We start from the raw sequence: 26,641 nt of genomic DNA, 5'->3' as shown, positions 1-26,641 counted from the left end.
TTCATAACGTTAAAACTGCATGCATGTTTGTGTATGTACAAATACACAGGGTTATAAGATCATTACATAGGTAATTAATCCAAACAAAGTTTTCAAAATATTTTTTTATTTATTTCATTGGTTAATAATATTATCTTCCGCTCCACTAGAGGACGCGAGAGGAGCTTTTCATGTCGCACGCCACGTCATTGACCGCGAGGAAGAGACGCGGCGGTTGATTTCAAATTTTGCGAAAGAAAAAAGACAAGCAGCGAATGGAGGGAAATTACTTTTAGGTATTGCGCTTTATTATTCTTTTTTCAAATGAAAATCTGTCGTGCGCTGGCTTTTATGAGATTAAAACATGTTTGAAATGTCGAGGGCTGTTTGTTTTCTTTAGTATAATGTTGCTGTTGTCGTTATTAGCTTATGAATGCATCGTCTGACAATCAAAACACATACATTGTCACTGGCTTCAACAAAAACTTGAGGACATAACGTTACAGAAATGTTACTGTAATGTAGATTCTGTTTAGATTAGAGTAACGTTAATGAAAGCAAACCTTGTTTGTTTATTTGATGTTTCATTTCAGGTTATAGTGTTTCTCTCTTTTCATTTAGATTTAGTTTCGTTGTATTATGCACATGCATTGAAGATGGAGCCGCTGAATTTAGGGTAAGTTGATTTGTGTGTGTGTGTCTGTATTATTTATTTATTTTGACCAGCTTGGGATTTTGTAAAAATGATTTAACTTAACGTTAGTCGTCTCAGCGCATGTTCAAACGTTTTTTGATGTGTTTTACTTTTGTGAGCATCTTCAAACTAAATACAGAGTTCAGTTAACGTTTTTGATACACCGATAATAGATTTCCAATTGCTTTGTTCTAGTGCAATTGACACAGATATTGAAGAAGTCTAATATTTTAGCATACTAAGCATTCAGGTTTCATTAGCCTTCTGTCACACCTTGGTGGTATGATTCAGGAAAACAGCACATATTGCTTGTCATCAGCTTTTCATTTATTATGAGCTGCTGACTTGCAAGTTGTGAAAGTAAACTCTGGGACAGTCTTTCTTTTAATATATTTTATAATGATTGTGTAAATGCATATGCTGTAAATACACATATATATGAGTAGCCTTTTGCTTTGACTTTATAATTAGTTATTCATAAAATGACTGCTATGCCTTGACAATGCAAAAACTAAACTTGTATACTAATCCAACTCAAATTTTTAACATGGTGTTGCGCACTATGAATATGACACATTGCTTTTGATGTTCTCTATTTGCAAGTCAAATTGGATAAAAGCATCTCCTTAATATATGTACATGGACATGCTTAATAAGGGAATGGGTTTCTTTTCAGGTAAATTCCATATGTTATAAAAAAAAAACTTGTGTAACAAATCCTTTTACTTTTTCCAGCAATGATGCAGTGAAATCCTCGAGAAGGAGACTTTCTTCGGTACGTATCCAGTATGTTGTGAAAATGTGACACTTTCTGTTTTTCCTTTCTGTTGTTTTAAAAAAATATACTTTGAATGGCTTCACTGTCGTCACATAGTAGTTTAGGATGAACTTCATGCTGATTTTTAGTAATGAAAGAATATACACATAAATGAATGGTGATTAAGCTTAAGTGTCCCAGTTTACCTATTCACTCTATTGCAACCTGTGAGACACGTCTTAATAATTTGCATACATTTCTAATTGTCTCAAAACAGTAAATAGTGCCTCTTGATTGTCCTCTAACAGATTTTAAAAGCTCCTCGAACATCTATGAAAGTACTTGGATTTGAGCAAGAGGAACCAAAGGTGATTAAAGTTACTTTTTTTTTTAAATCTCCTTTTACTCAAAAATACTTTTTTACAAAAATGTATTTTTCCAAAATGTATATTTTTGCAGGAGGAAATTGCCAAACCTGTAGAAAAGAAGAGAAATTCGCGGAGAGTGAGTTTTGCCACTACAAATAATGTTCGAGTCTTTACAAAGTAAGTGCAATAATGTTGACCCAAAATAAAGTAGAAACTGAATATGAACATAATTTACTCAAGAAGATAATTCATTTACAATGTTTTAAATTTCACAGCGATGCGAAAAGTGAATCTCCTGTTCTGGCATCCATACAAAACACACATGTTGGTAAGCACTGAGCAGTTTACTTGTTTAAATGTTTCTTGTATTTTACTTGTTCTAGTTTTTTACCTGATGTAATTGGTGAGTCATGGACATGGTTAAGGGTAGGGACACACCAAACCAACACCAAAGAACTAGCGCTGATGAAAGCCGACTGTGGTGTCGCGTCACCTCCATCAGGGAAGAAAACCTGTGCTTCTACACACACCAAAAGGACACCAGCCGACTGTCAACTAGCACTCGCATTCTGCGCCTGCATGTGAAGGAGATAACTCTATTTAAGCAGATATATTCGTCTATATTAGGAAATAAAGGTGACTTAATCATGTCCTTTATTCCACTATTACTCTTATATAATATTTAATGTTATTATTAAAATATTCGTGCAGTGGAATGCTCAGGTAAGATGACGTAAAATTAGAACAGCCTTCTGTCTCTGCCGTCATAGCTTTGCTTGCTTTCATCACTTTTGCTCTTATTCTCGTGCACTGACTCGTTCGCTAAGCTGAACAGCCAATCAGATTTCTCTCACCGATGCCGGTTCTACATGTTGAGTAGAGCCACACCTGAAAAACTAATTTGGCCGACGCTCAAAAACGGCCCAATGGCCGACCGTAGGCTTGGTGTGTCCCTGGCTTAATTATTACGTGTACCAGTTTTGTCAAATGAAAAGTATTAAATATTTCTGTTTCAACTTGCATATACAAAACACTGACACACTGTTATTTGCTTTATTGTGTTCTGTTAAATTTATCAGAAGATAGACCAGATGAAAAGTAAGTAATGTGTTAAACCATTTCATTTGTTTTCTAACTGATATGTTGTTCAAATTTAAACATGTTTGATGGTTTTATCTGCATGAAATGCATGAAGATGTATGAAAATCTGTAACACTTTTTTCCTATAATGACAGGATTCTGCGTTTTGTTGATGAGGGAAATCCCCAAATCAAAGGTAATGTTTTCAAAAAATATTGTGTCCATTGTTATCCAATCTCTTTCACAGTGCTATCATTCAAAATAACAGTGTGTTCACTTTTTTATGCATAATTGCATAAATGTTCATTGTAACCGAATCTATTGATCGGATACTTGTATTTACATGCTTCCTGAGAAATATTCTCTTAGTCAGAGAGTGAACCACTAAACTTTTACATTTCTTTCAGGCCTGGAAACTTTGTTGACCACTCCTCTTTATCTATCCCAGCATAAGGTAAGTACTAATCTAAGGCTTTTATGATGTATAGGTACAAAACGGCTTCAGTCTTTTCAACACCACAGTATAGTTATTTCTGTTATAAATATTCAGAAGTACTAGGATAAAAGTTTACACTTCAAATATAAACACTGATGTCTACGGTAATTGAAGTTGTATCTTTACCTCATTACACCTGTAGGTGGTGACAAGTGACTGTTAAAGGGTTTGTTCACCAGTTAGTGTGTCATTAATAAGGGTTAGTCATTAATTATTAATGACTTACCCTCATGTCGTTCGACACCCGTAAGACCTTTGTTCATCTTCGGAACACAAATTAAGATATTTTTGTTGAAATCCGATGGCTCAGAAAGGCCTCCATTGACAGCAATGTAACTTGCACTCACAAGACCCATAAAAGGTACTAAAGACGTCGTTACTAACGTCGTTAATGTTGCAAAAAAAACATTATGCAAAATATAATGTTTTAAAAAAGCTAGCTAGCAACTGAACACTATTTTATCCTGCATGTGCGTGGATGGATGTGTGCGACCGACCTACAGCACAGGCAGTTGCTAGGCGATAAGTTGAGCTTCCAATCAAATAAAAGTAAACGCCTGGCATTGGCCAATCCACTGTTTGTTTACCCGTTTACGGACACAGGATTGGATGTACACAACCATGAAGAAAACACAGTAACAGTATAAGGAAACGGTTTAATTTGAAGCCAGGAAATTCTACTTTCGAAGTACATTGTCACAAAAAAAACAGGACAATTCGTGTCCCGGGAAAGAATATAAATTTTCCGGTACAGTCGCTAAAAAAAGAGAACAATCCCTGGAAAATCTGGACGGGTGGCAACGCTACCTACAAATCATTTGCCTTCCCTAATCACATAACCACACTTGTGACATCACCGACGCATGAGGATTGAGCACTCAATAAAAATGTTTTTAAAACCGACTACAAAACTACATCCCACATCAAATTTGAAATGATCAATTCACTCATTTTAAAGAGTGCTTGTTATAAAAGACGCATCATTCACAGTTGTTGTTTGAGCTAAGATGAAAACGGCATTGTTGTTCGTCTGCATTTTGATTCCATAGCTTGTTGACAAAACATTTAAAGGTCCTGTTCTTCGTGATCCCATTTTTCAAACTTTAGTTAGTGTGTAATGTTGCTGTTAGAGCATAAATAATACCTGTACAATTCTAAAGCTCAAAGTTCAATGCCAAGCAAGATATTTTATTTAACAGAAGTTCCCTTTCAAAGCCTACAACGAACGGCCGGTTTGGAGTACATCCTGGTACATCCTGCTTTAATTACGTCAGTAGAACAGTTTGTTGACTAACCTCCGCCCAAAAGAATACGTGAAAAGGGGGGCGTGGTCTTGTTGCTCCTGCGTGGAGAAGAGGAAGTGTTGCGTTCGGTTCGGTTCGGTTCGGTTCGGTTGCGTTTGTCGCTATGTCGTTCAGACGCTGTTATTTTCATCCCGGAGTTAAATCACCTTTGTTTGGCCTTCAGGGGCTGTAGTTTGAGCGCATGCATCTCCCCGTTATGGTAAGAGGCGTGACCTTTCCGGGCAACCTGCACTAAGCTGCTGTCGAATCACAACACGGGAACCGCTGGCACAATCAGAACTCGTTACGTATTTCTGAAGGAGGGACTTCATAGAACAGGGAAATCCTCAGGCCGTTTTGAGGACAGTGAAAACAGCTGTATACAGATAAGTAAATTGTGTGAAAAAAACACGAAAAACGGGACCTTTAATGACACAAATAACTCTAAAACAATACAATTCCAAATTAATAATAATAGTAATCAACACCAGCTTTAAACACCATCTTAAAAAACAACAACTTGTTTAACAAGAAATATTGATTCTTGTAATATTTTCACTGTCATTAATATATGGCCCACAAGAGAAATATTAAGCCAGTAAATTTCAGGGAATAAGTAAGCGTGCAAACTCTGACTCTTTCTTGACCCAAGAAATTATAAAAGTGCTCTCATATCGTGCAGAAGTACAGTACAAATGCTGCATCTGTAACGGCATGTTTGTGTCCATAAATATCCTGCTGACATGTTGAAATACTCTTCAGTTTTTAAAGCTTTATTTATCATCACAACAGACATAAATGGAATACTGTCAGATACACAAATGATTAGCCTATGTTTTTACCTCACTACTGGGAAATAATCTGATTTATTAATAAACACTCAACCTTTTCTAGCAAAATAGAAAAATATTCTCATATATAGAACAAAGTAATTAAATAAGCAAATTAATTTTGACCTTTCTCTCAAATTGTAGGAGAATTTCTTCCCGGACCCAGTCTTACAAGATGACTGTGTGGATAGAACAATGCTGCTCGGAGAGGAAACTGGATACATGGATATTACCCATAGTCACACAATCTCAATTGATAAGGATTATGAAATTGAAGAAAAACCAAGCCCAGATTGTAGTTTCAAAGTAGCTCAGATGGTCTGTGGTGATCTAAATGTTGCAAGTCAGAAGGGTTTGCAACGTGAAGCAAAAGCAGAGAGTAAAAATGCTGTAACAGACCCAGACTTCAGTGCTTTTCTCGCCGGTGTGTGCTTACCCGCTGTTAACACCATTAATCCCCCAAATTCAGAAAATAAGCCTGGTAATGTCTTCTGTTCAGCCAATACAAGCACAATGGAAATTGATAAGGAGAATCACTTACCATCTTTTTTAATGAAGCAACATCCAGGTGACAAGGGTAACCCAAAACAACCACGGGGACTTCAACGTAGACGATCCCGTGTTTCATTTGTTGCAGATAATGATATAGAGGCAACCATGGATCACACTGTTGTAATTGAAAACAAATATAATGCTCAGCCTCTTGCACCCTCCATTTCTGAAAATCAAGGAAGTGTTGCATTCATGACATCTGCCTTGGCAAACATCTCGGATGACATGGAGCTCACTCTAAGCCAGACCGCTGCGTTCAACGTTAAAGTTACAGGAAATATCACTCGCAATGTCCAGGCTGCTCTGGATCACAATAGTTCCCATTATTTCTCTGAGAAAGATAATGCGATGGAGATGATGGGGGCATTTGATTTAACTGTTCAAAAAAAGGACCACACAATGAGTATGAAGGAGCAGTCTCAGTCTCCAGTTCCCAAAATAAGAAGGATGTCCTTTTTTAATGTGATTAGAAATGGAGAGAAAATGGATCAAAACCAAACTGGTTCTTTTCAGAGCAATCTCTCAATGGCCCAAACTGCTAATTCTGATGACATGGAGATGACTGGGGCTTTAGATGTATCCGTTCGAGAAAAAGAGGACATTCTGTTTCCCAAACTAAGTCAGATGTCCGCTTTTGGAAATGGAGAAATAGTGGATCAAAACAAATCTGGCATCAGCTTGATAGCTCCAACTGCTAATAATGATGATATGGAGATGACACAGTGTCAGGCTGTTGTTTTCGAGGCCAAACCATCAAGTGGAAACCAGCCATCTAGCAACTCAAGGAAGAGTTTCCCCCGTGCTTCTATGTCCAGAACTGTTCGAGAAGATGAGCATGCAGGCATTATCAAGGAGGAAGCTCTGCATTCAATTCCCACAGTAAGCAAAATGTCCTGCTTTAATTTGGTTGGAAATGAAGAGAAATTAGACCTCAACAAATCAGACCACCTATCCGTTACCCAAACTGCAAATTCTGATGATATGGAGATGACACAATGTCAATCTATTTGTCTTGAGCCTAAACAGGTCAGTGGAGACGAACCATTAAGCAACTCAAGGAAGAATTTTCCTCATACGTCGGTATCCAGAACTGAATACGGTGATGGGATGGACATTACTCAAGCGTTCACAGGGCGAATACTACTAAATGCCCTTTCAGCCACCAAGAAGGAAAGAGGTGAAAGTATTCTGATACCTGCTACAACTACATCATCTAAACATAATGAGAGTGACTGTATGGATTTGACATGCCAACAAAGTACTTTTGCTGGGATTTGTCCCCCAAGCCCTGATGAAATGGAATTGACTGGATGCAACACTATTAACACTGACTCAAACCGGACCTGTTTAGGAAGTGCTGATACAGATACAAGAAGAGTGCCATTCTCTGCTAATCAAACAATCACTGTTGTTGTACCTATGGAGATGACTGAAGTACATGTAGCACCAGTCAGTGAGCAAAAGCATAAAGCTTTTATGACTCAAAGAAAGTCAGAAGCAAGGATGGTGTCCTTGATATGCGACCCTGAAAACACTGAAGCTGCTTACTGTCAGACCAATTTCTCCAACCCTGATGACATGGACATGACACAATGTCAGACTGTTGTGCTTGAGTCTGAAAACTGCAAACCATTCTGTAAATCAAGGAAGAGTTTGAACCTTGTATCTACATCCTCCAGTCCTGAAGTTGATGGTATGGAGCTCACCGGAAATATCATGTTAAAGAGCCTTGTATCCAGTAAGGAAAGGAAGCATGAGAGAAGTCTGATGCCTACAGCACAAAGTTGTCAAGGGCAGGATGAGTCTGACTGCATGGAACTGACACGTCAAGCCAGTGCATCAAATCTAGCTATGCCCTGTGTTGATGATGAAATGGAATTAACAGGATGCAACACGATTGCATTTGACTTAAAAAGCACATTGGCAGCAAGTGCTTCAGAGATCAAAGCAAATGAAAGTGCACTTTGGGCATCAACATCTGTTTCAAGATGCACAGTGTCAAGTGAAGAACAAAATGATGTGAGTGAAGCTGCCAAGTGTGTTTTTAACCATGTCTTCCCCTCAAAACCTGTATTTGATTTTGATGGCACAAACAACCTTAAATGCAACAACACCGAGACAATGCCCTATGACCCAGCTGACATGCAAGAGAACAAATACTGCGAAATGGCACATCCAAACAATGTTATGACGACGGATGAAGAAAACGACATGCAGGTTACAGAGATCCTAACAACGCCCATTGAAATGGAGAAAAGTGTTTCGTTTGACCAGAGAGAAGCAAATATAAACACTTCCATTGGTTCTAGAAATGAAGAGGAGGGTCAAGCTCTTTGGTCTAACAAGGAACAAAATACAAGCTCAGTCCAACATGAAGGTTCCTCTTCAAATGAGTCCGTAGCTGATTCCTTCAGTAAAGAAGAACCCCAACATGCAAAAGTAAGACGGAGAAGTCTAGCAGATTTTCAAACGAAGCTTCAAAATATAACACGGCGTATCCAGGAAGAGCAAAAAGTGATGACTGGAAGCATAACTGCACCTCTGCCTTCTTGTTCCTTCCCTGAAATTTCCCTTAAAGAGCAACATGAACCGGAAATTTCTACTGTGCCAGCTTCAAATGTCACTCCTAATGTCAAGCAGAAAAATAATTCTGTTCAAAATGAGAAGACCACACCTTTTAGTCTTAAAAAGCCGTTCTCATCAAGGATGTCATTGTGTGGTATCGTGCCAAAACTACCGAAAAGAGCTACAACTGTAACTCCAAACAAAACTGTGACCATAAGTACTAATGATTTTCAAAGTCTACAACTAGAGAAACATTTTGACGTTGTTAAACCGATTAGCAACTGCAAAACAGTCAGTATTACTGATGAAGAGTTGCCTGAAATGAGCAGTGAAGATGACTTGTCAGGGAGTCTTGAAAATTGGTCAGTTAGAAAGCAAGATGAACTGGATGGTTCTTTGGCTGTACCTAAAGCTGAACAGCTTTTAGAGGATGATGTCTTTGAGTCAATCACAAGCACAAGTCCATGTTTTAAAAGGCCACATCCAGAGGAAGACCCTATTACAGCAGAACAAACCAAGAAAGTCTACATTTCTGACATGGTATGAACAAAATGTAAATTTTTAGTTGAATACTTTGTTTGCTTGGTATTTCCTGCTACATGCTTAGAGGTTGTTCTGTAATAAAGTGTTAAGCGTGTGCTCCATTGTTGTGCATTATTATGCTAATGCCTGAGATTCTGTCTCCTCAGGGGCCTGACTATCATGAAGCTGCTGTACAGTGGGAAGGCAATTTTACAAGGCATGCCGCTCAGAATCCCAAGGCAAAGAAAATTGAAGAGACAGGAGTGTCTGAATCCAGTGAGTTGCTTGTGTCAGTTCTCAGACACAGTGAACTGTTTATGCACCTTTTTTGAAATTACGGTTTCAATGTGGTTTATTTTTTTTTTATAAAATGTGATCTGTTTTACAGCTCTCAGATACTCGCAGTTTGACTCTCATTTGGATGGGACGCTGGATCATGTATTTGATTTCAACAAGGTAGCCGTATTCACACACACTTTAATTATCTCCCATATTAGAAGGATTTTTAGTTTTTTGTGTATTACTATACTTGATGTTCAGGATCTGAACAAACCTCAAAGCCTAGGTATTACACCTTGCTGTGCAACTCGCCCCAGAATGTAAATGGGACAGACATGAAAAATATGTTAAATGGTGTGCTTTTGTTTAGAGAAGGTGTGCTTGGGCACCCTTGCATCTTTTACATGTGCAAGCACCACTTACATTTTCTTTTAAAAATGTTTATCTCATTCTTCTATCCCCAGAAACTTGAGGACGGAAGCATCACAGTCAATGAGTTCCTAAGCCACTTTGGTATCAACTTCGTCATCCACAGATCTAGACCAAGTGCTCTGCCTGACAGTGTAAGTGGTCTGGCCCTCTTTGTGATAATAATATGTGACAGTTTTTAATACATCTTTTCTTTTTCAGTGTAGGGCTGGTGATACACGCACCATGGAAGATTTGCTCAAAGAGAAATACATATACCACCCCAAACAGAGAGTGTATGAGCAAGACTGTAAGAAACTCACAGAGATAGTGGAGAGGTGTGTACTAGTCTGGTTTTGATAATGCTGTCAGATTTTTTTATGTGTGTTTAACTGACAAATATTATACATAAAAACCATAGACTTAAAGAACACATGCCTGAACAAGAGAAATCCCTGGGATGCATCAATGGAGCCCTTCAGCAGCAGATATGCACTCTCTCTAAAGAACAAGTATGTTGTTTTTATAGCCAATCTTGGGTCATTTTATGTTACATCCTTAAAATCATAGCATATAGCGTTCATCTTTGAGACAAAGTCTTCATGCTTGTTTGTTTTCCTCAGTTAAAAAGCTTTGGATCCAAGTTGAAAGAGCGAAGAGTTTACTTTGGAAAGAGAAGCAAGGCACATTGTCATGACATGAAAGGAGTCTTGTACTCAGAGCTCATAAAAACTACACAGGTAAAGGCTTTTTTTTTAATGTTGATTTTGTTAAACCATTTCTATAATGAAATTGAGTGTTAGATAAGTGAAATTATTCTTAGATCAAAAAATCCCTCCTTGTTTCTCATCTGAACATCCAGATTAAAGAAATTCTGATACATAGACACTAGGAAATTGCTTGATGAGGGCAGTTCTGCATTTCCTATTAAAACCATAATTAGTTAGGGCAAAATGAAGGACATAACCTTTTTTAAATAATAAAAATAACATAATAATGTTAGTAAGATCATCAGTCATCTGTATTTTCAGTCTGTTTTCCCAGAAGAAAGGATTGTACATTTTAGATTTCATTTATCTGCTAAATTTTATTTTTGCACATTATATTTTGTTAAAGGGCTTCTGTGCTTACCGACATGAACTAAAAGCCTTAACTGCTGTGTATCTGAATTTCCCCCAATACAATTAGGATGCAAAGCAGAGGCTGATATCTAAAATCAAAGAGACAGACGAAATGATGGAAGACTTGAATGGATGCATTACTGATTTAGAATCTGGTATGGATTTTCTTCTCTGCTCTTTCATGTTTGAATGCATGTAATGTAAATTTCTACATAATCATAGTGAAATAACACTCTGCTTCCTCTACCCTAGAACTTGCAACTGTAGAGTCCATGATTATGGGAGATCATTGTGATGCTCCTCAAACCAGACCAGCCTTAAAAGCCAAGGAAGAGGGTAAGTTTACTTCTATTTTACAGAATGTTGCAGCTTTGTGACGCTAGAAAGATATAATGGTTTGTCTCTCTACTGACAGATTTGCAAAGGCTTAATTCAGCTATCACTGTGAAGGAGAGGTATGTTCTTCCATCCACGCCATAAGGAATGTTGAAGATACAGATTTTTGCTGAATGCTGAAAATGCTGATCATTTCAGGGAAATTGGTGAGCTGGAGATTCATCTGAGGACTTTGGAGGGCCAACAGGAAAAGATGCAAAGAGAATCTAGTAGCCTTAAGAGTCATCTTGCAACCTTGAACAGGTTTTTTTTTCTTTCTGTCTCCACTGCAAGCGCAGCACGCATGTGACAATAATAAATGTACATCCCTATTATAATCAACACAGCTGTCCTAAACCACAGCAAACCATGCAACATCGCTGGCTCTCTGTGAGCACAGCTTTGTTGATTATAATCGCTTGCTAACATTTCTAGCATTGTTTTTTTATTTTGCTAAATATTAGATGGTTGGTTTCGTTAGGTGAAATATTTATTACTATAATTTTTACCTCTTTACCTAGCCCATATATTTTACTATGTAAATATATATTGTTGGGCTGTCACTAACGATTATTTTGGTAATCGAGTAATTGGTTGATTATTTTAGCGATTAATCTGTTTTTTATTTTAATAGACCTAAGTAAACAATAGCCTTTAAAATATAACAGAGGCAATAAAATTTGGTTCAAACAAAGCAAGTAATCATGTGGTTTTATAAAACAATACTGGTAAATATATTTAAAATATACTTAAATTATAATATAAACAATTAACTTATGTACATTATGTATTATAACACATGCCTGCAGATGGTGCCAATAGCCTGGTGATTGTTACACTTTGCAGCTGATCCTTTCATTTTTTTAAAGGATTAGTTCACTTTAAATTGAAAATTACCCCATGATTTACTCACCCTCAAGCCATCGTAGGTGTATATGACTTTCTTCTTTCTGATGAGCATAATCAGAGTTATATTAATAAATTAATAAACACTTCCAAGCTTTATAAATGGCAGTGACGGGGTCCATTGAGTTTGAAGCTCAAAAAAGCACATCCACCCATCATAAACGTACTCCACATGGCTCCAGGGCGTTAATAAAGGCCTTCTGAAGCAAATCGATGGGGTTTTGTAAGAAAAATGTCCATATTTAAAACATCATAAAGTAAAATATCTAGCTTACACCAGATTGCCTTGGAGCTTGAGATGCGCTCCACGCATGTAAATTATAAAACTTCATGTGGAGCAGCATTTACTGTGAACCGCTCTGAGACACACGTATAACCAACACTCATGTAAATAATTAAAGCGGATATATATATATATATATATATATATATATATAATATATATATATATATATATATATATATATATATATATATATATATATATATATATATATATATATATATATATATATATATATATATATATATATATATATATATATATATATATATATATATATATATATATATATATATATATATATATATATATATATATATATATATATATATATATATATATATATATATATATATATATATATATATATATATATATATATATATATATATATATATATATATATATATATATATATATATATATATAACCTACAGGGCATATATTTATTTAATTTAATTGAAGCCTTTGTGAAGTCACAATAGCACTAGGCTATAGTATTGTTTTTATCGTGCAGCCTTAGAAAGCAGTCTAATAGTGCGATTTTATAGATTCTCATCCGTGAAATGCGCCACTTCCAGTATTTTGCCGGTTACTCGTCACGGGTAAATTGCAATTAAGGATTTTTTTTAAATATTTTTTTTTATGACATTGAAATCAATTAAAATTGAGTACTCGAATTGAATCAAGGAATTGTGACAGCCCTAATATATTGTGCTGAATGTATGATTTGTCTTTCAGTTTGAATGAGTGGCGTCTTGATTCGACAGATGAAAGGGGGGCTTTGTTTACCTTCCTTCACAACACTGTGCATCTGCAGGTGAACCTTCAAATACCTGCTGGTGAGCTGATTATCGCTTTATAATTACTCCTAATGGTTTTTCGTCATTATCTTCACACAACAGTAGCTTAAAATACTCTCGTGTCTATCAGGAAAGGAATGGATGACTGAGGATGTGGAGCGAAATATAGATGTTTGCTTCCAGTTGCAGCTGGATGGTGAGTGAACCATAATCTTTTCATTTTATTTATTTATTTTAAAATATTTGAAATCTACTTTGTATTTTTCTTTTTTTTTTCTTTTTTTTTTTAGTGGAAAACTCTGAGTGTCATGCAAGCATGGTTCACAAGTTACTCGCACTATACTGTCAGTCTCAAACTCAATGGACACAGAGGTACCCAACTACCCGACATATGTCAGAGGTAAGCATGTACATTGTACATTAATATTTAAATGTAAAGCCCTATTCGCACGGGGATACTGATTTGTATTATCTGGGGACCTCGTGTGATTTAGAAATGACTCCCCCACATCTGAATTTTGCGTGGCGCATTCGCACGGTATAAGCAAGCCTGTGATTTTACTCAAATTTACTGACTTATCTCCCGGGTATGATGTCAAGACTTGTAAATGATTTTTCATTATAGATATAGTTGTATGAAGTTATAAACAGTCGTATCGATATCATTTTATTTGTTTTATAGTAATACAAATTATTTAGTTCAGTTAGAGAACAGACGCTACAATCAAAAACTGAACTGAGCAATAATAACAATATACGGCGGAAGATTCAGTTTCAAAGCTAAATGTAAAAGCACCCATTTAAGCGAGTTTGTCATTGTCCTTTTCTGTTTTTGTGTTTTTCATTAAGAATAATATTAAACACACCATTCAAGCAATTTACTCCCAAATTTGTGCTCATTCTAAAGTGAAAGTATAATCCCCCGCACGGAATTCATAACGGTGCGCTTTTTATGCAGCCTAGCTCCATTCTTCGTGAAAGATAAAGATAAAAATGCGCACAGGAAACAAAAACCTTGCAAAAATGATATACGATCCGCCTAATCCCGGCCAAATCACAGAGATGCCGATTCACACGGGACTAATATTATCACAGGACCTCGGTGTTTGGCGAAATATGGTAGGTAATTTGCGGGGGAATTTTTACTTTACATATTACAGACATGGCCGATTCGCACGGGATTAAGATCACAGACATTCTCTGCAATTATTACAAATCACCAGAGGTCCCCAGATAATACTAATCCCGTGCGAATAGGGCTAAAGTGTCTAAAATATTGGTAGACATTGTTTCGCTACAAAGGTGTATGAGAACAAGATGAGAAGTCTCAGTGTCGTCTGATCATTTCTCAACAGCTGCTTCATGACATTAGTTTGGTGGTGGGTCGTCTCAGGCTCTTAGGTGAGGAGATTCATCGGCTGAAGAAGTGGGGAGGATTGAAGCTTCGCATCCTGAAGATCACCTGCATGGACACACGGTATGTTGCACCTTTATGTTACACCTTTCAGTGCACATTTAACTTACTACTACACATGAGCTTACTGCTCATGCACTTTTCCTTGGCCTGTTGAGCCGTGGTGCTTAAATGGATGGCACAGATTCCAGTTGTGACCTTTCCCTAATCCATAATCCCAACATTTGAAACATTTGTGTCAACTTAAAGCCTCCTATGTAGACCTGCTTTTAAAAAAGATTGTAATCATAATTTAAAAAAATAATTATCTGTAAACCTATATTTTTCTTTATCGTTTTTGCTTTTTCAGAGTTCATGTTGTCTTCTCAAGCCTGAAAGCATTTGAAAAGTTTGAGATAAGTCTGATGGTCACTCCAGAATATCCCTTTGGACCACTTCACATCCAGGACTTCGAAAAACACATGGGGAATACAAGGTTTGAAAGCAATTTTTGCTTAAATGTTATCTGGCTTTGTGAGTGGAAATAACATCACCTGCATTAGACAGGATTGATATTAGAAAGAAATATTGTAAAGTCTCCAAGCAGCATTTAGTGAAACACAACAGCTTTCTGAATCTAATCATTTAAACAAAATGTGTCAAAGTACACAATATTAATGTAATATGAATTGTAACTGTCTGTTTGACAGAAAAGTTGTTTATGACTAGAGTACTTCGTATCAGAAAATGTCCTCTTCACCACAAACTAATTGTCACTTTTATACTTTAGTTGAAAAATGCAATTCTCTTTGGTGCTGAGAGTGGCAATATTTTAAATATATTTGAAATAACATAATATATATAGTGTAATATTAAAATAAAGTTGTCTCCCAAAAGAAAGAATTTCGAATCTCACTGCGTGACGGTACTACGTCACTAGAAAATACATTTGCATATTGCCCGCCTATGTTGTAAGTTGTCTACCCTCGAACAACTTGACCAGCTCTCAAACATAATTTTACTGACGACTGCTTATCAAGTTAAAAGTTCAATGTGGGATTCGCAAAACGCTTGTTCTTGAAAGATTGTGATTCTGCTGGTCCAAACAAACCGAGTAATTATTGATGTATATACTTTCTACTGGGTGTTCAAAATACATTGTTTTGTGTTTTATATTGTGTAAGTTACAGTGTGTACAATCGCTGAGCTTTAGGAAGCTTCCGGGTGGAGCTGAAGTACAGTTTATGGTAATGGCCGTTTAGCTTCCGAAACACTCACAAGATCAATCACAACAGACCGGGCCATCTGGCCAATCAGATCAGAGTTGGCTCGCGGAAAGGAGAAGGAGGGATTTAGAGAGACTGAATCATCCATCGAGTCATTTGAGAATCATTGAAAAATGTGGTGATGGGCAATGTATATTATGAGAAATTAAAGTGTTTTTTGACCTTTGATGCATGTAAACCTGTTGTAGGAGGGTCCTTGGATCATGGAACTGTAAATATCACCAACAGCTAAAATAATGTTCACTTTATAAAAAAATTTTTGTTGCTCTTGTGTCAGTGTTTTGTGCTTTCTGTCTTCTGTAGGTTGAGTCAAATTGAAGACATCCTATCATCAGTCAAACCAGCCAAGAACTATCTGACAAAAGTCCTCAAGAAGATCCACGATGATCTCCTGTGTTAGGTTCTCCAGCCTTGTTGTTTACGTTGTTCCTTTCAGTGTTTAAAATGTTCGTGTATATATTGACGTTTATATAATCAAAATAATAATTAAAATGTAGCCACAATTCACAACAAGTTTGCGCGTATTATTTACATTTCTTGGTCTGTTATTATGACTGGGTCCTTGTCTGTTGTTCAGTTATGAATCCAACTATTAGAATATGACAAAAAGGAGCCCCATATGCTACTACTAAATACACTGATCAGGCATAACATTGAAAAGTGAATAACACTGACTATCTCTTCATCATGGCACCTGTTAGTGGGTGGGATATATTAGGCAGAAGTGAACATTTTGTCCTCAAAGATGGTGTGTTAGAAGCAGGAAAAATGTTAAAGCGTAAGGATTTGAGCGAGTTTGACAAGGGCCAAATTGTGATGGCTAGACGACTGGGTCAGAGCATCTCCAAAACTGCAGCTCTTGTGGGGTGTTCCCAAAAGTATCAAAAGTGGTATCAAATGAGTTTGAGGTGTTGACTTGGCCTCTAAATTCACCAGATCTCAATCCAATCGAGCATCTGTGGGATGTGCTGAACAAACAAGTCCGATCCATGGAGGCCCCACCTCTGCAACTTACAGGACTTAAAGGATCTGCTGCTAACATCTTGGTGCCAGATACCACAGCACACCTTCAGGGGTCTAGTGGAGTCCATGCCTCGATGGGTCAGGGCTGTTTTGGCAGCAAAAGGGGGACCAACACAATATTAGGTCATAATGTTATGCCTGATCGGTGTATACACAATCTTGGTAAATGGAGTGAATAATGGCAGGGATGCTCCATGGCCCCCATTTTTGCTCAGTTTGATATGGATGTTCATTATGGTTTGAGTTTGGAAATCTATATTTTTTATTTTATTTTTTATATGTCCGTATATTAAATGTTCCACAGAAAATCCTCCTCTTAACCACGTAGCATAATTAAGCCAGAAATGAACCTGTTACAAGAATTTAAGATAATTAATTTGATTACCATAACATGCTATACCAAAAATGGTGGCAACTTCATTGTATGTTATGTTTCAAAAGGCTCAACCAGCAATCTCTTATATAGACGTGAACAGAAGAATGATTTGTGTTGTGTAGAGCTAATCATTTGTTACTGTCAGCTGGCTGTCAGGTAATCAAGATTTAATGCCGTGACACCACAGGAGAAGATTTTAGGAATGGTGCTGACCTTTGACAAGACTTGTACTGCATGGAGAAAAATGGATGGGCTCTGCTGATCCCAGAGAGGAAGTTTAGAATGCGCAAAAACTGTCAGTGAAGGAATGTTCCTGTACACAAGCATTACTGCAATGCAGCCAGGTAACAGTCAAACACATCAGAGTGCAAAAAGTGTATATTGAATGTGCACAATGTTGTTACTGACCATCTTCTGTAGCAGGACTTGAACCAACATACAGACCTTGAGTGGCAGTTGTTCCACATCATCTGCTTGGATATACAAGTGAGAATGATGGATCCCTGACTCCTTGCCAAGGTAACTTTATATAACACCTTGTGTTTTTTCGTCTTCACTATATGATGCAACCAAGGTCAACCCAAAGTAGAGTGCCACAAAATCATAAAGAACAGAAATAAGTCTTTGAAGCAAAGAAATAGATGCCCATTTGCTTGCCATGTTTAGGCTATAAAGCAATGGGCAGGTTTAAAAACTCAAAACGCAACCGGCAGCCCTGCTTCAGTGAACTTTAATTACTCTGCCCATGTCGTTTCTCCCACAGCATTAGTGTGATTTTATAGCACTGAAACGATCAGCACTCTGATCATGATACTATCTGGACACAGTCCAGGAAATTAGGAATGAAGAGGAATCTAGTTGGCTATGGTTGACGGACAGTGCTTATTACTACGTCACAGCTGACATCATTCTGTGATTTACATACAAAAAGAATGTCCTCCACAATTAGAGATGTTAATAACAGCGATTGACCTTACAGGCCACACAGAAGAGTGTATTTAAAGACTTGGATTTAGATTCGGCATCAAATGCCATTAGCAAACCGTTCTGCTTTTGTAATGCAACTTATTTCTAAATGAAGCTAGATGTGTGGACTACATTTATTCTGCTTTGGGTATTCATAAAGCTTGAAAACTTTGATTCACCCGCAAATGCATCTAAGATTCCATTTTTGTGGATAATGAACATGCTTTTAGACTGTTTGCAAACAGCAATGAACTCTAAAAGCAGAAATCTAAGAATCTTTTAGTATTGGGCTTTTCTGTGCATGCACTCTACTTGTTTGGCAGTCCAAGTATTGATATTGTGATTTGCGATTTGGATGCAATGCCCCTCAGGCTGGATTTATTTAACGGTGTGCTATTGCAGCAGCTATCTGGTTTATTAAACAAAATTTTGTATATTTTTATTTTCCTCTTTTCATTAATTTGATCCTGTGGATGTCAAAACATGTTTACAGAGTGATATTGCTCTTATGTTAATGAATCTGTGTCTCCTGCTTTTTTAGCCTCTTCTGTGAGCAGGCAACAGATTGTTTTTGTTTTTCATTTATTCTTTCTCTGAAAAGACCTTCAGAAGGCGAACAATCCCAAAGACATAAGTGCAGGACAGGCTTTTTTTTTTCGACCTTCCATTAACTCAATCACAAAGTACACTGGTATAAGCCTTATTCCCCCTTGATCAAATATTTTACTGATATCATGCCAGCGAATTCTGCTTACTTGTTTATGCTCCCCATGCCATTACAATAATCAAGCAGAATTGAATTTTATTTACATTTCTGAAATGTGTTCTTGCATCAGTAGATAGAACCAAGAGTGGTGTTTTAGGCGAGTCAGATCCCATATGGATGCACATATTGATGAGTCTACACCTTATATATTGAAATCTACCTCCTAAAGTGTTTCTATGCAGCATTAAAGCTTGATGCAGGTTCCTATTCCTATTATGCATAATTGATCAGTATGTTATTTCAAAGGATACGGTTGTCTTTGTAATATTTCATGAAAATCCAATAAATTGCTCAGCACCTCAGCAACATGAACAGGAAAGAAAATGTAAACTGAAGGTTTGTAGTCAACTTGTAGTGTGTATATATATATTGGAGCATTAAAGAAATTAAAAATTATTCTAGTCATCAAAGAATCATGAAAATAAATTGCAAACCCAAACTAATTTCTTTCTTCTGCTGAACACAAAAGAAGATATATTGAAGAATATGGCTAACCAAACAGTCGATGGACCCCATTGACTTCCATACACTGTAAAAAAAAAAATCAGGTCTCCAAGTGAAAATTTTTAAGTGACCGATCACATCTACATTTTTTAGTTGGCCAAATTGAATTTCTGTGAATTAAATAGCATCAATTCACAGAAATTAAATTTGGCCAACTGAAAAATTTAGATGTGATCGGTCACTTGAAAATTTTCAATTGGAGACCTGAATTTTTTTTTCAGTGAAGTAGGGAAAAAGAAAAAAAAAATGGTGCTATAATAGCACTAAAAGTGGTTCTTTGGCTCGTAATTATAGGGGAACCACTTTAAGTGCTGTCTTGGTGCTTCAGCGGTTCTTTGGGATGACTGAGGTGCTATATAGCACCGCTACCATATACAAAACCTGTTAAGATATGGTGCTATATAGCACCAAAAGTGGTTCCCCTATGATTACGAGCCAAGAACAACTTTTAGTGCCATATAGCACCATTATGTTTAGTGTATGGAAGTCTGTGGGTCAACTGTATGTTTTGTCAAAATATCTTTTGTGTTCAACAGAAGAAAGAAATCCATAAAGAACAACTTAAAGGTGAATAAACGATGACAGAATTTTAATTTTTGAGTGAACTCAAATTAGCATATTAGATATGAAGTTTAAGATCTTGAGAGTTGGAGTGGCTTAGGGGTTAAAAGTCTGGGCTGGTTACTACAGATTTGGAGATTCGAACCCCACAGGGAGTAATCTATGAGCTATAACCATTGAGCTTTTGGACGAGACACTTAACCCCAGATTGCTCCGTAGAGACTGTCGCTGTAATTAAGTGTTAGGATATCACGCTTGATAAAACTGTGAACTTGAGTTTTTTTGCAAGAGCATTTATTGGTCATTTGTAGTCAAATGGCATGGTTGTTGATCCTTTAAATCTGTATTTGTGTGTGAGAGTGAAATAAAGCAGGCCTTCATACCAACTCTATTTTAAGGCGAGTAGAGTTTGCCACCTGTCTCTGCTTTTCTGGATGCCTTGACAGCTCGTTTCCCCCTATCATAACAGTCCACAGACAGTCTCGTCCCTGTGTCATTCACAAAAATTTCGGTTTGCTCAGAGGGTAGTGATTCCCGTCATTGGTGGGGTCTTGGTGTCTCTCCTTTTTCTGTTGATAAAACTACAGGATCAAAGGATTCAACGGCAGTTTGGATCTTATGTCATGGCTGAAGCAGTGAGCCTACAGGACCAATTGGAGGAGGGTTTTGAGGATGAATTCGGAGAAATCATAAAAACTCGATCGGGTAGGAGAAATGATCATTTATTGATCTAAAGAGAAGTCTTATTTCCTGTAAATGCATTTGAATATGTTTAATACATGTTAAAATATGGTTTAGTTATCGTTTTTCAGTTTCAGATGAGTTCTTATAAATATTGGTAGCACTCTACAAACTCTACAGACATTCTACAAACTGCAAGTAACTTTGCAACTGCATGTCAACTAACTCTCGAGACGCTTAATATCTGCTTACACTTTATTTTGATGCTCCCCAAAAGACATCCTATTGATTATAAGTAACTTTGGAACTACATGTCAGCTTATTCTAATAACCTGAACCCTACCTAACTTTAACCTAACAGTCTACTAATACTCTAATGATAGTTAGTTGACATGCAGTTGCAAAGTTACTTATAGTTCACTCAGAGGAAAAAGGTGTCAAAATTTTACATTTAGGGGTACAACAGCTTGTCGCTGGGGAAGTACCCTTAAAAAGAAAACCTTTGTACCTTTTTTCCTCCTAAAAGGTGCATATTAGTACAAAAAAGGGTACAAATACGTACCTTAAGGTACTACTATGAACCAGTTTGTGGTAAAAAAAAGGTGCAAAGAGGTCATTTTAAGGGTACTGCCCCAGTGACAAGCTGTTGTACTCCTAAAGGTACAATTTTGACACCCTTTTTCTCTGTGTGTTAGTAGAATGTCAAAAGTGGATCATTGAAATAAAGTGTAACCAATATATTTCTTAACTACCGTTTGTTATTGCACTCCTAGCCACAGTCTAAATTAAATAAATTGACATTTAAAGCAATATATTTGTTGGTGGAAAATAATATTATTTTTCATTATATTTTCATATTTCTTAGTCTAATTTCTGGCCTGTGCTCCACCCTGAGTGAGTTCATATCTATTTTTTTTTCATCACTGTCATCCAGTAGGGATCATGAGTGATCTATAAATGCTCTCTGGTGGAAATAGGACAGGTCTTAAAGAGCTTGAAATAGTTGCAGCTGCCTGGTGTTGGGTTTCAGTCTTTGAGATTTAGCCATGTTGTTGTTGGCTTTTTTTGTTGTTTTGTTGGCAAGAGACTTTCTCGTGTTTTCATGTGAGTGTGTTTATGATCAGCAGTGAAAGTTAGGGGAAAGTAGCAAAATGAGTCAACAGTTTGATGATCAGCCAGAGGGCACAAACAGTACAGTAAACCTCTGTGATCAGAGCTTTAAAAGAGGACATCTGTTATCTGTGCTAAATCTCGCCATACACTGGTTATTTAATGGTTGTTGGGTTTTGCAAAAAACCTCTGGGACACTTTATTTGGTAACACTTTTTTTACAGTGTCATTGTTACAAATGTTACATGTAGTTACTATATTATACACTCCCATCCAGGTTACGGCACTAATGTAACCCCTCCGGTTCTACTCGCACTGCTCCAAGCTGGATTCGAACCGCCGTGTATATTACTATAGTAATAGCTATACATTTAGCATAATTACATGCAACTAACCCTAAACCAAACCCTAACGTTGCATTCACACGGGGCGTCTGCGTTAACGCTTCTCATTTACTTTAAATGGGTGACGTCATGCGCTGCCGAATTGAATTGTGGGTTCTGTCACTTGAGCACTTCACTTACATTGCAAGTGGCAGAAGTTGAAGATTTCTCAACTTTTCAAGCACCATCACAGGCGTCATCCAATCATATCGCCCTATGCAAATACCCTAGAGCAGACGCTAGCCAATTGCGTTCATGCAACCCTAGAGCAGACGCTAGCCAATTGCGTTCATTTAAAACAGGTGAATGAAGAACGATCAAAATGGAGGAAAAAGTGATAATTGCGGTGGGTAATCACCCGGTTCTGTACAACCTATCTTTGTATACATACCGGGACACAAATGGGAGAGACCAGGCCTGGAAGGAGGTGGCAGAGACAGTTGGTGAATCTGGCATCCATTTCGTCTCAAAGACTAACCATTAGCTGTCAAAAGGCGACTTTTTTGTGTTGTGTTGTGGTCCAAGCGGCAAGTAATGTGATTGGCTGTTGCCACTATGACAGTCGCATCAGCACCAAGCTTCAGCCACGCCCTCCGTCAAACATTAACATTGACGCTTCATGTGTAATCCTAACCCTATAGTAAGAAGAACACATAGTTACTTAATATATTTAGTAATTAATGTATAATAACAGGGTAACAAAGAATTGGGTTGAAGAGGGTTGGTGAAAAGTTTTGTTACATTTATAGGTTCTTTCAAATGTTTCTTTCTGGTTTATCTAAAGCACAACCAGTATATAAATGGTTTTAAAATGAGTTGGACATTGGAAGGGTGAATCTCAGGTTGTATTTTACCTCAAAATCTATATGTATTTGGTCCCACTTTATATTAGGTAGCCTTAACTACTATGTATTTACATCAAAACATATGTAAACTTTTGCTGATATTGTTAGGTGTAAGGGAAGTGTCAACAGTGTAATTACAAATGTAACTACAGAAATTAATTACAGGTGTATTTACATGCAGGTAAGAAATGTATTATTGTTGTGTACTGAATTAAAGGAATGCAGACGATTATGATGATGATGATGATAATAATAATAATAATAAATATTATTTTGAACAAACTCAAACTACCCTGCCGGTGCGAGTAGAACCGGAAGGGTTACATGGTGCCGTGACCCGAATGGGAGTGAGGTCTAGGGGGGTGAATGTAACAGAGGCCAGGTAGTAAGAGTTGTGCGCATAAACCTCACTCCCCTGTCCTCAAGCATTGAACTAGCGACAGACGCTAGCGACTGCAGTCTTTAGCATCTTTGTTTGCATGCCCGCTTGCCATTCCGGAAACGGCGGTTCGAATCCAGCTTGGAGCGGTGTGAGTAGAATCAGAGAGGTAACATTGGTGCCATGACTCGAATGGGAGTGAGGTTTAGGTGGGTGAGTGTAACGAGGCCAGCTAGAAAGAGCTGTGCGACTAAACCTCACTCCCCCTGGCCTCAAGAGGTGAACTAGCAACAGATGTTAGAGACCGCAGTCTTTAGCGTCCTTGTTAGTGTGCCCGCCTCCCACAGCGGTTCGAATCCAGCTCAGAGCGGTGCGAGTAGAACCGGAGGAGTTACATTAGTGCCGGAACCTGGATGGGAGTGAGGTTTAGGGGGATGAGTGTAACGAGGTCAGCTAGTAAGAGCTTTGCGACTAAACCTCACTCCCCTGGCCTCAAGAGGTGAACTAGCGGCAGACGTCCTTTAGAGTCCTTGTTTGCATGCCCGCCTCCCACGGCGGTTCGAATCCACTCCCCTGTCCTCAAGCCGTGAACGAGACCGCAGTCTTTAGCGTCCTTGTTTGCGCGCACACCTCCCATGCCGGAAACCAAGAGTCGAAGAAGTAATCAAAAAGTGCAGGCTACAGTGGTTTGGTGGCACACAGCGACCTGTGAAATGGAAGGTCCAACTATTTGCACCCAAGAAAACCTGGGCAAAACAGATTGAAGCTGACCTCAAAAACCAAAGGCTCACAACCACCAAGCCCGGAAAACTTGTTCAAAACTTGTGATCCAACAGCACCTACAGCAATGTATTGCTCCGGGACAAATCTTGTCCGAATGTTTGCTTAGGGACTGAGTGAGAGTGAGATTGTCCAGTAAGGGGAGATAATAATGTCATAAAAATAATGCTGCATCCAAAATCTAGATTCTTATTTATGAATTTATTTATTCTAATTCGTTTTGATATTAGGGTGAAAAATGACCTGAATAATTTTTTGGGGAAGATTCACCCAAAATGTTCATTGTGGAACTTAAGTAGGTTCTCCAGGCTATTTTGATCCTGATTAGAACCCTTGTCTATTTTTAAATGTGCAAGCTTTTTAAAGTTATCAGGTTTATGTTTATAATTGTTCAAATGCGTTGCCGAACCCTTCAGAGGCTCCTGGTATTCAGTGGCATTTTTACAGTTGGGCGAGACAGTTCGACTCCTAGGAGAATTTGAGGTTGCAACTCTATCTTCTGCCCATGGTATCCAATCTAAGGCCCTGTTTTGTGTTAAATACCACTGCATAAGGCCTGCAGGAGTGACTGACATGTTGACATCTGCCATAGAATCTTCTGACTCAAAAGATTTAAGAAATACTCTAAATAACTTATGCTGCTGCATCGCGTACTCCAGAGAGCACATTTCATCAAAGAGTATAAAGCGTCTTATGCTAGCTGTCAAAACATTTATATTACTGGGAAATTATAATAATAAAAAGCTATTTTTCTTGTTGATGTGGGGCAGGATTTGTTGTTAGCCTTTTCTGCTCGTCTCCCAGGGACAGTCAGTAGTATTCTGGTGTTTCTATTTTTGGCTTTAATGGGAAGGAATATATATATACAGTAGATATAATTCTGTATGAGCAGCCACTGTAAGGCAGTGTTGAGCAAGTTCTACTGAAAACAGCATTCAGATCTCCTTTAAATCTCTCGCTCTCTCTGCAAACTCAGTCACTGGAGACCTCTGATCGTTTCTTCATTACATAACCAGAGAAGCATACACTGTTAAAACTAAAGGAGCCTCAGTACCCTGTTGTATTCTCAAGAAATGTCTATTTCAAGCATTTTTTATGATTGGGCTACTGGAGGAACAGCTGACCATCTTTAGAGTTCTTGCCAGAACAAACTTTAAATTGAGCATACTTTTCACATGTTTTCACACATGGTAAAGTAAATCTTTATATATATATATATATATATATATATATATATATAAATAAATATTTATAGTTTGTTACTTGTCATTGTTATTAACTTAACTTAATCTATTAATGAGGACTCATTTTAAACATACCAAACAAGTATTTTTTTTATTTATAAGTTACTTTCTATATGTTTGAATGCCACCATGGGTGGCATTCTGAGGAATCCTCAAGGGAGTCTCCAGTATCTTCTCACTTTACAGTCTGGAGTGAACAGATACAAATGCAGTTTTGGATTAAAATATGTTTTGTCACTTTAGAAACATCAGGTGTTTACTGCACTCTATCAGGGTGTGTTTTAAAGCCCTGGAGGCTTTTATGACATTTGCTGTTCACTCTTTTCTATTTTATTCATCAAATACATAAGCAATGGTTGGCATCAGGGGTGAAGAAAAATGACATTGAAATGAGATCTACACCCCTGGTTGGCATTTAAAAAATTCAAATGACAACTAGTAGGTCTACTTAAAATGGAAATACTGTGTATGTAGTCCCTGAATGAAAACCAGAAGCATAGCATGTCTATTTATGTAGGCTATGAATAAATGTTAGACTGTTTGAATGAACATAGCCCTTTTCTCAAAGACACTGGCCTGCATTTTGAATGTTATGATTGTCCTCCGAGTCGGATTTGAGTGTTGCTGCAACTTCTACCTGCTTCTGTTGAGCATTTGGCAGGGCAAAATTGCGTACAAAAAACATACAACCATTTTGTGTCTGAAGCATATTAAATTTGAAGAACAAACTGATGAGATAATATTGATTTTTTTTTTTTTTGTTGAGCAAGTATGATCATTTTTGCAAAATGTTTCACTACCACAACACATGAGCCCTTTAAAGAGATAATACAAAAGAAAATGCAATTCTTTTTTTTCTTTTTTTTTGAGCAGTGGGATCATTTCAGAGTTGAAAAATCACACAACAATGGATTAAAAGCACAGACTGTTACTTATTTAGGATTTCACTGTCAGATGTACAGATGGCATGGTGATGTTTTGAGGCCTGTGATTTTATGTGAGATGTGCCCACCAGCTGCACAAAAACTCAACGTCAACATGAG

At 37.4% G+C, this 26,641-nt stretch overlaps 2 protein-coding genes across 2 annotated transcripts in view; both read left to right on the top strand.

Annotated features, from left to right (window-relative positions):
- The first annotated feature begins 208 nt into the window (after positions 1–208).
- knl1 (kinetochore scaffold 1) lies at positions 209–16,489 on the top strand. The gene is made up of 26 exons (XM_079812517.1): positions 209–275; positions 601–655; positions 1,409–1,448; positions 1,739–1,798; positions 1,890–1,975; positions 2,074–2,126; positions 2,878–2,896; positions 3,034–3,074; positions 3,286–3,332; positions 5,632–9,144; positions 9,294–9,402; positions 9,515–9,582; positions 9,870–9,968; positions 10,036–10,151; positions 10,235–10,325; positions 10,437–10,553; positions 11,002–11,089; positions 11,187–11,270; positions 11,350–11,389; positions 11,469–11,573; positions 13,240–13,340; positions 13,432–13,497; positions 13,592–13,701; positions 14,657–14,778; positions 15,065–15,190; positions 16,284–16,489. The coding sequence occupies exons 2-26, from the start codon at positions 636–638 to the stop codon at positions 16,378–16,380; spliced, it is 5,418 nt and encodes a 1,805-aa protein (XP_079668643.1). The 5' UTR covers positions 209–275; positions 601–635; the 3' UTR covers positions 16,381–16,489.
- A 4,160-nt stretch (positions 16,490–20,649) lies between these two features.
- The window catches only part of dmd (dystrophin), a 156,900-nt gene continuing 150,908 nt past the window's right edge, over positions 20,650–26,641 (top strand). Inside the window, exon 1 of the mRNA XM_079813126.1 lies at positions 20,650–20,881. Within this exon, the coding sequence (XP_079669252.1) occupies positions 20,800–20,881 (82 nt within the window). The 5' untranslated portion in view covers positions 20,650–20,799. The remainder of the gene's footprint in view (positions 20,882–26,641) is intronic.

Source organism: Gobio gobio, assembly GCF_949357685.1.
Source record: "Gobio gobio genome assembly, chromosome: 3".
Taxonomy (NCBI): Eukaryota; Metazoa; Chordata; class Actinopteri; order Cypriniformes; family Gobionidae; genus Gobio; species Gobio gobio.
This window is presented reverse-complemented; position numbering and strand designations above follow the sequence as displayed.

What these genes read in the sequence shown, in the direction of transcription:
- knl1 (XM_079812517.1), top strand. Translation starts at nt 636, where the DNA reads ATGGAGCCGCTGAATTTAGG. An exon ending in CGAGAAGGAGACTTTCTTCG is followed by an intron (nt 1,449 to 1,738) that starts GTACGTATCCAG and finishes GTCCTCTAACAG; the next exon opens with ATTTTAAAAGCTCCTCGAAC. An exon ending in ATCACCTGCATGGACACACG is followed by an intron (nt 14,779 to 15,064) that starts GTATGTTGCACC and finishes TTGCTTTTTCAG; the next exon opens with AGTTCATGTTGTCTTCTCAA.